Genomic DNA, 13045 nt, shown 5'->3' with positions numbered 1-13045 from the left:
TTCATAGGGCTTTCAGCCCTCTCTAAGCGGTTTACAGAGTCAGCATATCGCCCCCAACAACAATCCGGGTCCTCATTTTACCCACCTCGGAAGGATGGAAGGCTGAGTCAACCCTGAGCCGATGAGATTTGAACAGCCGAACTGCAGAACTGCAGTCAGCTGAAGTAGCCTGCAGTGTTGCATTTAACCACTGTGCCACCTCGGCACATGGAAAGACATTTCCCCAACTGTATGGGATTAATTGGAACAGCATCAGAAAAATACGGACAAACCTTATGTTATTAGCTACATAGAATCCCTTGGTGACTGGAGAGAGCCATATACTTAATTGAATAAATTTGAATTTAATTTATTAAATTGAATAAAATAAAATGAATATAGCTGCTGCATTTTGGACAGAAGTCGCATATACAGAACCTGTATATCATAGCGAAAGGTTTGCCCTTAGCATTCTAGTTTGGAGTGCATCGGGATTCAGGCCAGAAAAAAAATTATAGAAACTTACTGAGAAATAGCCACGATCTTGGACCATTCATAGTATTTGTTGTTAGACCAGTGAGAAGTGAAATTTAGGCAGTGGCACATCACGATTTTGGACTGTGGATTCTGGCGGCAGCTGCTTACTTTTTACAGAAATGATGATTAACTAGGACACGGAGCCTCAACTGAATTTCATCATCTTGGCTGCAAAATCAAGCAGAACACAGAAAATAGTTTGTGACAAAGAGTCTCCTTACATAGGCACCAAAATGTCAGGCATGCGAAATCACTCACTTTTCTGGTCAGCGCTGCAAGGGCAAAACTCTCAAACACTGATAATTTCTTTAAATGATCTTAAAGTGCAAATGTGGAAACTCCCTCACATTTTGCAGGACAGAAATAGACAATGTGCAGCCATTCAAAGGTTGTTGAATGCCAACTCTGTGAAATATAGAGGTCTTGCTGATATTGAGGGAGTATCCCACATTCCCCATCAAGTATGAGAGGGTTATATAGGCAGAGTGTAGGCATTTTTCTACCTAAAAATCAATAGAATTCATATACAATATAAAAGAAGTTTTATTCAGAAGTGAGCCAAACGTGCATTTTATTCTAGCGGATCGTAGTATTTGAGCAAAGATGTCCCTGCATTGTACCATTTATTTTATCTCACAAAAACTCAGTAAGAGCCATCAAGAATTCAGCCATCCCTGTCTGCTCAGCCTTACCTTAACTTTTACTTAATAATTAATCTAGAAGGGAGAAAACAAAAGCCTCTTGGATGGATCAAAAGAGGCACATGAATCAGTAAAATGATGAAAAGGGTTATTTAAAAGTCTTGAAAATCCATCCTTTGTATTAGTCATGGTAACAGACAATGATTACACGATAATTTATAATTAGAGAAAAACAAAACCTTTGGCACTTTTTCTGACAAAAACATCCGGATTTTGAATGATATTGTTATCAATTCACATATGTCAGAAAATCCTGAGCCAGTGAGTCCTGCTTGAGACACAGTCAGAAATAAACATAGATTGTATTCAGTTTAACAGACATGATTATGACTGCCATGAAACCAAGAAGCTGTTGTCAGAGTCACCTGATGGTTAGGGATTATTTAGGGTTTAAAATTGTAATGGCTAAATAAATCAGAACCAACCTCCTTCATGGGAATGACGTTAGGAGCAGTTTCTTAGTCCCCCTGGAAGTAAAACTCAGAGCTTTCTGTAATCCAGGGACGTTGAACTCCCCGAGAAGCCCAGAGAAATCATCATCAAGTGGGAGCTGCCAGAAGAACCCATGCAGTTCGGGGCTACATCAACAGAGGAGTCTTGCCAAGATCATGGAAATGACACGGTTGCTTTCAAAAAGAATACTTAGGAACTGGAAGGATGTCCGAGAAGAGCCATATGGAGGGAAAGAGGCTTGGGGATCCTAAATCCTGCAAAGAACAGTTAAAGGAACATCTAACCTAAAGAAGAGAAGCTAAAGGGAGACATGATAGTAGTCTTGAAGGGCTGTCGTAGATGATGTGACGAATCATTCTCCAGAACACAGAAGAATACCACTTTATAATGTCTTGGTAAGACCACTTGGATTACTGCATCCAGTTTGGTTATCACAATATAAATATATATATATCGAGACTCTGAAAAGAGTGCAGAAAAAAGCAACAAAAATGATTAGGGGCCTGGAGGCTAAAACATGAAGAACAATTGCAGGAATTGACTCTAGTGAAAAGATTGACTGGGGGTGACATGAAAGCAGTGTTCCAACATTTGTGGGGTTGCCACAAAGAAGAGGGGGTCCACATTGTCCAAAGCACCAGAGGGGAGGAGTAGAAGCAATGGCTATATGCAATAAATATATTTGTATTTTCCTCTGCAAATATAAAAATAGACAGGGAAAAAAGATATTCAAATAACTAAAAGCTCACCAGAGCCCATCAATACTCTGGGCATTAAGGTATTTAGGTCAGTGTCTGTCAGGTACTGGAAATACCGAAATGGAGGATGAAATAGGATTGCTGTTTGAATCATCTATAGGTATGAAATAGCTTTGAAAATATTTCAAAATGTGATATGATTATTTTTCTGTTTTTCCCATTTTTATTAAGATATTGGTCTTTGTACATGGAATGAAATTATTATTTTTCTCTGTATGTTGCAACAAGAATACAGTATTTAACTGAGAGTATTTCTGCTTTCAGTAAAAGAGTACAAAGTTAGTGGACAATAACATTCTAAGTAAAACCATTTTAAATCGGGTTTCAACCTTTCTGAAGGCTGCAGTGGAATTAACAATGTTAATTTGGGATGGACTACGCCCAATGTAATCAAGCTCTTGCTCTCCAATCTGTTAGGAAGCCGTTTAATCCACTTATGTATCTACATTTGCAGGTCCAAACTGCTTTGCAGGAACCACCATCATCCCGGCTGGCATCGAAGTCAAAGTGGACGAGTGCAACATCTGTCACTGCCATCACGGGGACTGGTGGAAACCCGCCCAGTGCTCCAAGCGTGAATGCCAAGGCAAGGCAGCTGCGTAGGGCAAAGCTTCCAGCAATGACGTTTGCACCCCCTTTGTGACAGCTTCCCAAGCTGAATCTGCCAGCTGCAGTTGGGTCACCAGCAAAACCTTTTAGGGTTAAATGAGACAATTTTACCTGTGAGCTTCTTATCTTCATCTCTTTTCCTCTCTGAAAACAAACCTATGTAGCTTGACATTATAGCAAGCGACACAGGTTGGTCAACTAGCTTAGGAATGGAACTTTCTGCAGAGCTTCTTCTGGTAAGGGTTTATGTTTTCTCCACCACGTGGGGATAATTGAAAAGAAAAATGTATGCTCTAATTTTGATAGGAAACAAGCTGAAGCCAACCAGTGTAAGCAGTCAATATTCATCCAAGAGATTATACAACCTAAGAAAATCAAACTCTTAAGATCAGCACTCAACAACACATCCCAGGGTCACTCTGTTGCATCATCATTTTCCCCACCTCTTTGATTCTAGGAAAGGGGGAAAGAAACTGCAGCTTCCTAGAGAGTCGCCTTTCCCGAACGCATCAGACTCAAGATCCCCATTCAGGTTAATTTTAGTGGCAATTCCTGCCCTCTTTGGCCTCTCTCCATCTTTGAATAATCTCAGCATGAATGTAGAAATCAGCTGGTTCTTAGGAGATCATATGTCCATCTCTACTGGAAGAAATCATCCGATAGAGTTGCAATTCATGACTATCCAAGTGTTAATTATCAGCACAAATATATTTTAAAACAGTTAATGCTGAATAACATTCCTATAAATTGGATGGGGTGGGGGAATCACACAAAAGATTTATTTCACCAGGATGTCTGGAAATCAAGACACAATGTAATCCCTTTTTTTTCTGGTTTAAGAGCCCAAAGAAAATTAACTGTGAAAGTTTCCTGAATTAAATTTATGTTTTTCATTTTTCTTTTCAGTCTTCATTTCTAATTCCAACGAAGAAGTCCTCCTTGTTTGAGCTTACGTGCATATATTTGGGGCTAAATTAATAGGGACAACTTTTTGCCATTGTTCCATTTCTTCTTAGGTAAAATATCTCATGAAAAAAACATAATGTTCCAAATCTATTTTAAATTTTTAAATTTTTTGGAAGAGATTGAGATCATTTCCTATACAATAATTTTAGACATTAGTATAAATATGTTCCATGGAGAGAAAATTGTGTTAACTGGAAAACAACTGAAACACCAAAGTCCCAGAAATATGTATTATGTGATGAAATTTTGTACCTATCATCAACCATTTTATTAGGTAGGCAAATGGAGTCACACCCCGTTTCTGCAACCTGCCTAGGAAAGATGTAAGCAAGGATGTTAACTATGGAACAGAAATAGGTTTTTGCATATTGTTTCTCCAGAAATGCAGACTGACATTATGCCAAACATAATATAACACCCCCAATCTCCCTGCCCCCCTCTTTTTAAATCCAGGCTCCATCTGGATAAGACTTAAAATAAATGAAATGTTGCTTACTTTTGTGTTAAGAGATTATGCTGCATACATAAAGTGCAGATAATCGTACGAGTAGAATTGGACAATAAATCAAGGCAATATGAACAAAAGTATAAAAGGTGAAATTAATAGCTACTTAATTATGGAAGCAGTAATGGGTGAAAATTAAGCTTGAACTTCCATATTTTAGCAATTAAAATAAATTGTGACAAAGGTTCACTTGAATTGTGATCTTCTCCTTTGGTTTTGATCTATTCTCTATAGTTGCCATTTGTTTTTAGTTATGTGGAAAGACCAGTTGTGGCTCCCCCGCCTTTTACATAATTTGACCATAAGACTGTATGAAATAAAAGGAAAGACCAAATGCCATGTAAGTTTTGAGTAGCATGTTACCTCGAGCATTGTGGATTCTCATCCATAAGCTTTTTTCTGTGTTTAATGCCCTTGATATAGAAGCACTGAGATAAAAGTGGTGCCCTGTGATATGAACAAGCTGATTTGGCTTTTTCTTAAACTAATAGAAAGTCTCAAAGCATCAATACTTTGACACAAGAGGGATCTGCATTTGCTCTGCTCATCTAACGTCATATCAGGCAAGTCTTCATTAATAAACTAATTTGAACAATGGTTGGCAGCTGTGTTCAAGAATTCATGAATGCAGATTAGTAAATTATTCAGGTATAATTTTTCAGAGATCTCCTCCCTTTCCATGACAGATTCATTTTCTGTTTTTGCTTCCTTCGAAATACAAATAAACTAAAGCAGATCTTTGAATAAGAAATAAATGACATTCCTGGGCTTTTGAAAACCAGGACAAGGCTAAGTAGGGCTAGAAAGTATTGCAGCCTATGTTTTATTGACAAATTCCAGAATCTTTGGAAGAACAGAGAAAAAAATGATTGGCTAAGATCCATCAAAAGACAAGCCTACTACTGAAGTGGTTCAGAGAATTTATTGGAGTCGAGAAGTCTGAATTCACACAAAATAAACTTTGTACGGAAGAACACACTGGAAGCTATCACTTGCAGACAAGATCTTTATTAACAAAAAGTCTGGGATTTAATTACCATAAGCTGCTTTAAGGAACCCTTTATAATACCATAATTTTTTTTACAAAGTGATTCAAAGTTGCAAGCTTATAATTTGGAAAGGAGCATTTGTGCATGTCAAAAGCTCATTTGTGGAGCTTCATGAAGGCTTAAGCCAAAGTTAGAGTATCTATTGTGGAGCTTTGCTAGAACCCCAATTTGAGAGACATAACACTCTTTTGAAAGAAGGTATTTAAAAAGTTCTCACTTATGCAAGAGGCACCGTTTTACACCACCATGCAAATGTAAGTGATTAAGGCATCAAGTTAGAAACCAGGAGACCCAACATCCTAGTCCCTCATAGGCACAAAGTCAGCTGGGCGATTTGGGCCACTCCCTTCCTTTCAGCCCTGAGAGGCAAATGGCAAAAGACTTGAAAAATCTTCTCCAGCCTTTTTAAGAGTTTTATATTTTTTCATTTTCATATAAATAACCACATGTATACCATTACATCAATACTATTTTGTATTATTCTTTCAGATTAATAATTTTAACATATATATATATCCTCCTTTAAAACAAAAAAGTATACATATATAGCAATTATATTTTTAACTCCCCCCCCCCGAAAAAAAACCCTATTTTTTGGCCGAACTCTGGACCTGGTTACAATTCCCAGCTATTCTCATCATATTGTATAGTTATACATTATTACATGCCCCAAATTTTTAGTTCTCTTTATAATCTCAATAATTTTCCATTATAAGTATATTTCAAGTTCCCCCTCCATTTTTCCATATCTTTACTTAGCTTTAATTATCTTTTAATTACAATCAGCACTTATTACAATTCCGTTGATCTGCTATATAAAATAACAAGCAATACACACCTCACTTTTATTCATCTTCTTAAAAGTTCTGTGTGTATCCATATTTCATATATTTTAACCTATATTTAATTACCTTTTCATTATCATATTTAATCAATTAGCAACTCAATTTAATTATCATATAAAAGTGTAAATCACATATACCTATTCTTTCCATTTCTTTCTTGTGAGCCTTTTATCCCAAACTCTAAGCTGCTTTTTATTTCTACTGATGTATATTCTTCCTTCTCAAACTTTTCCATCACCCCCTGCTGTGTCTTTTAACATTTCCTCTGTCTCTTTGTCTTTTCTTCCTCTTTTCTCTTATCAATACAATACAATAGCAGAGTAGGAAGGGACCTTGGAGGTCTTCTAGTCCAACCCCATGCCTAGGTAAGAAACCCTATATCCTTTCAGACAAATGGCTATCCAACATCTTCTTAAAGACTTCCAGTGTTGGAGCATTCACAACCTCTGGAGGCAACTTCTGTTCCACTGATTGATTGTTCTAACTGTCAGGAAATTTCTCCTCAGTTCTAAGTCGATTCTCTCCTTGATGAGTTTCCACCCATTGCTTCTTGTTCTACCCTCAGGTGCTTTGGAGAATAGTTTGACTCCCTCTTCTTTGTGGCAACCCCTGAGATATTGGAAGACTGCTATCCTGTCTCCCCTAATCCTTCTTTTCATTAAACTAGACATACCCAGTTCCTGCAACTGTTCCTCATATGTTTTAGCCTCCAGTCCCCTAATCATCTTTGTTGCTCTTCTCTGCACTTTCTAGAGTCTCCACATCTTTTCTATATCGTGGCGACCAAAACTGAATGCCGTATTCCAAGTGTGGCCTTGCCAAGGCCTTATAAAGTGGTATTAACCCTTCACGTGATCTTGATTCTATCCCTCTGTTGATGCAGCCTAGAACTGTGTTGGCTTTTTTGGCAGCTGCTGCCCACGGCTGGCTCCTATTTAAATGGTTGTTCACTAGGACTCCAAGATCCCTTTCCCAGTTACTACTATTGAGCAAGGAACCACCTATACTGTACCTGTGCATTTTGTTTTTCTTGCCTAAATGTAGAACCTTACTCTTTTCACCATTTAATTTCATTTTATTAGATAGTGCCCAATGTTCCCTTTGGTCTTAATGATTTAAATAACATTTTTTCCCCTTCTTTCTTTTCTTTCTGCCAAAATTCCAATCTATCTATTAATGTTATTTTCTACTCACAAGATTCTTTGCATTTCCAAATTCTGATTTGTGTCAGTTGGTTATTTAAATCTTCTCACCAGGTGTCATCACTCCTTCCACACACCTCTCCTGCTCAAATGCTTAGTCCAGCAGCTTCAGCTTTGTAGCAACCATTTTGCAATGTGGCCTCCCTCCCTGATGCTGAATCAGAGAGCTAATCTCTGACTACAAGGAGCCTGTTACGTTCCTCTAGGGGTCTGATGAGATGCAGCTCCTTCTTCACTTTTCCTCTAGGAAAGGTCTGGTCCATTTCTTCTGTTACTCCACAAACCAATCAAAACAATTTAAAAAAAACTATCAGTCTTATTTTTTTTTAAAAAAAAGTCCTGTGGTAAGTGCACCAGGTCTGAAGCCCAGGGTAAACAGCACTGATCAAATGCTTTATGAAGTAAACAAAAAATCCCACGTCAATAGCCTGTAAATCAGATTGACTTCTATCCTTTTTATCAGATTTTATATATTGCAGGTTTTGCTTAATATAGAGAAAGCCTTTTGCCATTCTAATCTCACCTGAATAGATTTGTCTAAAGAAGTTATGCTGCATTATTTATTTATTTACTTGTTTGTTTATTTTGTATGTATTGAATTTTAAAGGGATCATTCATTGCATTTGAAAAACATGGATAATCTCACTTGCTTTGATGTCCTATATCATTTCTGTGGCACATGAAAGCCAAAGATGCTACTATTTTCCCTATATTTAGAGTTTATTGATTAAAATAGTCTGAGTTGATTTTATTAAAAATCTTGTGCTTTGCTCTTAAGGGTTAGGATTATTCTCTTTTTTCCATGTTCCCTGGATCAATTTAGCAGGTGTAGTGAGCTAGTAAGAAAGCTCTGTATTATTCCTCATTTCCAGTTCTTTTACACTACAAGTAATGGCTAGACTGTGTTGTTCAAACTGCTATGAATAGCAGCTATGTCATATGTCTGTACATAAATGTCTTGCTTGATAGAAAAATTGACTCATGACTGACTCTCAAGCATAGAGAGCATAGTTTCAACTAATCAAAAAGATATGTTGCAATTTACAAATGTTGGTCAAGTATACTGATCATTCTGACATAATTAATATTTTTCTTTCACATTATGCTTCCCTGGCATGGAAATGAAGGTGGCCTCAAATCTTCTCCCATTCAGTTACTGGCAGACACTATCTGCTTAGTTCTACTACATGAGCCTTCAGATCATACCCTGGATGAACAGGCACAAGGGAAATTCATCAATTATCCTGTTAGAATGGATGGAGAAGCTGATTGTCATTTTTCACTGCTTCTTCTAGCTACAGTCCTTTGGGTATTCTGGACTTCAAATTCCTATCCTCCCAAACCATTGTCACTGGTTGGAGCTTGCTAGAATACCAGAAGGACTGAATAAACATTGTTTACCACACGTTCTGAAGCTCAAGAAGTTCCCCAAGCGTGTGTGTAATGGCTCCTCTCCTAACTTGAGAAAGTAAAGACTCTTGAAACGGGTTATTTCAAAAGGATCCTTTAATCAGGCAGGATGGAAACCATTAGAGGCAAAGCAGCATCTGAAAACCTTTAGGCCCTGCAAATGGGATTAAGCTGATAAAGACCCCTCCCCTTTGTCCGAATGCAGATTCTGACCAATACACAAGTGTGAAGATGCTTCCTTAACTCTTCTGCCCTGGGAGTCAATAAAACACACATTCCCATGGCTATCTCTAGTTAGACTTGAAAGTACGATATCCCACATGGCTACCATAAACCTCCATCCAGAGATGTTGGGACCTTCAGTCTCCCGGTGACAGGAAACCAGTTGTAAAGTTGTAAAACTCAGTTGTTTCAGATGTAGCTAGTGATTTAACCCCGAGGCTCCCCTCCTCCCAATTGAATGGCAGTATCACTTTTAGGGATCTGACAATGTGCATCTGAAAATTGTACCTACCATTACATAAAGATCAGTCCTGTGCAGAATGAGGCTCCAGAAATTTGTACATACATATACATGACATAGCATAGGGCCAGATCATTATGTTGATATAATTTGATCTACCTGTTTTAAATAAAGCTGTGCTATACCCGACTAATTTGGAGGTCAGATTAATTAACAGTACTTCAACTGCTAATGAAACGGGGAACTGTGTTCTTCACAAAGAGAATACCTGTCAGATTTTTTACACTTCTAAACAATAGTGTGCCTGAAAACTAGTGAAAACAAAACACGCTACTGTAAAAAAAAGACTCTAGAAAACGATCTTTGAAAAATATATTATTAAAAATATTTTGTTAAATATAAAATATTATCCAGCAAATGTCTCCTGTGTTCTTTTTTGCACTACACCTTTTGGCTTCTCTTTTCAATTTCACACATGTGGGGAAAACCCTCACTTAAGTAAAGAACGAAAACGTTTGGATACAGCAGCAACCCAATGCATTATATTAGTATGCCCAACTACAGTGATCCCTGGACCTTCATCAGAAGAATATGAAGAGCCGCAAGACCCTCCCAAGGTTACAGGCTATACCCCCACCCCCTCAAGATAAGGCACATGGGGTTTACAAGATCCACATAAGTTGATCTTGTGTACCTTTATTGTAGGAAAGAAGGAGCTGATGGACAACATGGGATGGCCTTGTAAAGCAGAATTAAATTGCATACTATCCATAGCGGAGAGAACACTTATTTGGCCAGACAGAAAATTCATCTGCCATAGTTTTTTTAATGTTTAATAGCATTCACAGTATACTTCCTTTGAGTGCCAGAAATAATTTGATTGGATGGTGGGGGACTCTAGGGGAAATACTGTGGGTGATCTTTCACTGTTTATTTTCTTCAAACCCCGGTGTACGTACACTGGAAGTATGTGTGGACAGTGATGGCCAAATATTTATTCCCAGACTTTATTAGGGTAATCATATGATATGCTTTATCATGTCAGGCTATTTAGGAGTATAAAACCTGCTGCAGGTGGGACTCTGAAGCAGGAGTATATAATGATACTGATGCCTGATTTCTGCAAAGATTTTATGCTATTAGGTTTTCATTTTAATTAGAAAACGGTAAGCTGAAATGTTGCAAGGCATTTTTAGAACAGTATTTATTCACATAACATGCATCTACACCCCTCCCCCCCCCAATCCATAGCTGGGTTTTTGAAAATAAAAATGGTGGGTGGTTGCAGCTAAGTGCTTTCCTGGCAAATGTGACCCGTTCATCTGCTCAGAAAAACGAACATGATAGAGAGCTGGAGTGGCGAGGCATCGTGAGGGGCAGGAGGCAAGTAGCCCTCTAACTCCTTGATGGCTGTTGTGTGAAAGGAAGCTCCTCACTGCTATGTGAGTGTAGTGCTTTAGCAGAGCAAAACTAATTGTAGCTACTTGCCAAGGTGATAATCACTATTAGACAGTTTTTAAGGAGGAGTCAATTACTACCAAGTTGATCCAAATTTCTGTATCTGCTTATATTCAGTTGAGCTATAGGGGAACGACCCCTCTCAAGGACACTCAATAGAACTGGTATCCCTTTTGGGGTCCTGTAGTTTCTTACTATAGCCAGACTAGTTGAGGCACATTGTTCTCCCGCCGCCTCCTGTAGAGGGCGCTTTTTAGAGGCTTTTTTAAACAGTTAAGCACCAAGCAGAGTCATCCACGGTGACTCTGGCAGCAACTACCCCAGCCTTTTTCCTTTTACATTTTATTTTCCTTTTCATGATGACAGTGGTGAGGCTCTGCCTCCCCTGACTGCAGGTCCCTGTTTCAAATGTATGTTGGAAATGCAAATGTAAAGAAGAGACCTTTTATCATTTATGGTGGACATGTGATCAAGCAAGGAAATATTGGAGTAGGATTCACATCTTAATACAGAAGATTCTCAAAGTGAATATAAAGGTAAAAGCTTCCTTCTTGGTTTAATGGAAAAAGACGTGGAAAAATTGGAACTTTGATGTTATGTTTACAGCAGCAAGATTACTTTACACACCAGAATGGAAGGACGCTTTGATTCCTACAATGGATGAATGGTTGCACAATTGATGAAGTTAGCAGAGGTGGCCAAATCGACTGCTTTGATGAAAGAAAAAAAAATACAATTACTTTTGTTTCTACTTGGAAACCATCTCTGGACTTTGTGCTTGAAGTGGGGGGAAAATGAAAGTTGATTTTGGATTTTATCTATTAATAGGTTTGTTGTGATAGAAATTGCTAGTTAATATTATTATGCAAAAATAAAAAGTTAAGGTTTGATGTTATCTTATTCTACCTCACCAAAGGGAGTCGGAAGCCAACACCTTTTTCCCCCTTTGCCCCACTTTCCCTTTTTCCATTTTTTTCCACTTTTTTTGCATTTTGTAATATCTATTATAAACAAACAAAGAATTGAGGCCAAATAGTTCAATCTTGGTTTCCTCAGATCAAAGAAACCTGTTCCTCATAGTCTGAGAATACTTCAGGTGCTTTTTTATTTTGCAAACTCCAAGTGGGCTTTCATGTGTTTTTCACTGGGGCGGGGGGGGCTTCTATCTAACCCCTCTGCCATAAAACCCAGGCTGGTGGAGGGTTGCAGAAGGATCTCTGTCCCATCTCCACACAGGATCTTGGTCAGAGTGTCCACCTGGTTCTTGATCACCTAAGACCCTTCTCCCACGACTGCTCAGTTTGACTGGGCAACCAGCTCTTGGAAGAGCCCTGGCTGTGCCAAACTTCACCCATTGGAATGGAGACCAGTGTTCTTAGGAAGCTTCAGCGCAGCAGAAATCTTATTGTAGCCTCCCCCAGATCTGTGCTTTGCAGTAATCCTCCCTCTGAGCTCTGCAGGCAGTTCCTTTGACCTGGTGGCTTTTGCTCTGCTACAGTGTGCATTGCCAGCTGTAACTTCTGTAGAGACGTGTGTGCCTCTCTATAGAAGTCACAGCTTCCAAATCATGTCCAATCAATTTAATTTACCTCCGGTAGATTCCAATCAAGGTGTAGAAACATGTCAGCAATGATCAAGAGAACTGGGAGGAATCTGAGCCCAATTTCAAGTGTTGTTGCAAAGGGTCTGAATGCTTATGCTATGATATTTCCGTTTTTTCTTTTTAATAAATTTACAGATATTGCTAAAATTCTGTTCTCATTTTGTCATTATGGGGTGCTGCATAGATTAATGAGGGAAAAAATGAATTCCAACAATTGTAGAATCAGGCTCCAACATAACACAATGGACAAAACTGAAGCGGGTCTGAATACTTTCTGAATGCACTGCAATTGTACAAAAGTGCACTTTTAAAATTCTCAGTGATTTTACAAAACTCCAATAAAGTTTAAAAAAACACACACAGCCGTCAGCTTTCCTGAATTGCTTCTGCCTGAGGGAGAGGGATCGTCTTTCTCTACTCTTCTTCTTGCCTTTTTACTCGGTGATCTCTCTCTTTTCAAATTGTAAAAAACATTTGATTCATTTCAACCTCACCTAATTGAAAGGA

General features: G+C 38.3%; 1 protein-coding gene across 1 annotated transcript in view; it reads left to right on the top strand.

Annotated features, from left to right (window-relative positions):
* Positions 1–4574, top strand: part of VWC2L (von Willebrand factor C domain containing 2 like) — a 63287-nt gene extending 58713 nt beyond the window's left edge. Inside the window, exon 4 of the mRNA XM_014066277.2 lies at positions 2883–4574. Within this exon, the coding sequence (XP_013921752.1) occupies positions 2883–3031 (149 nt within the window). The 3' untranslated portion in view covers positions 3032–4574. The remainder of the gene's footprint in view (positions 1–2882) is intronic.
* Positions 4575–13045: the final 8471 nt, after the last annotated feature.

Source organism: Thamnophis sirtalis, unplaced genomic scaffold (assembly GCF_051295495.1).
Source record: "Thamnophis sirtalis isolate CommonGarterSnake01/CBP01778 unplaced genomic scaffold, rThaSir2_p1.2 scaffold_1, whole genome shotgun sequence".
Classification (NCBI taxonomy): Eukaryota; Metazoa; Chordata; class Lepidosauria; order Squamata; family Natricidae; genus Thamnophis; species Thamnophis sirtalis.
Note: the sequence above shows the minus strand (reverse complement) of the source record. Positions and strands in the feature narration are given on the sequence as shown.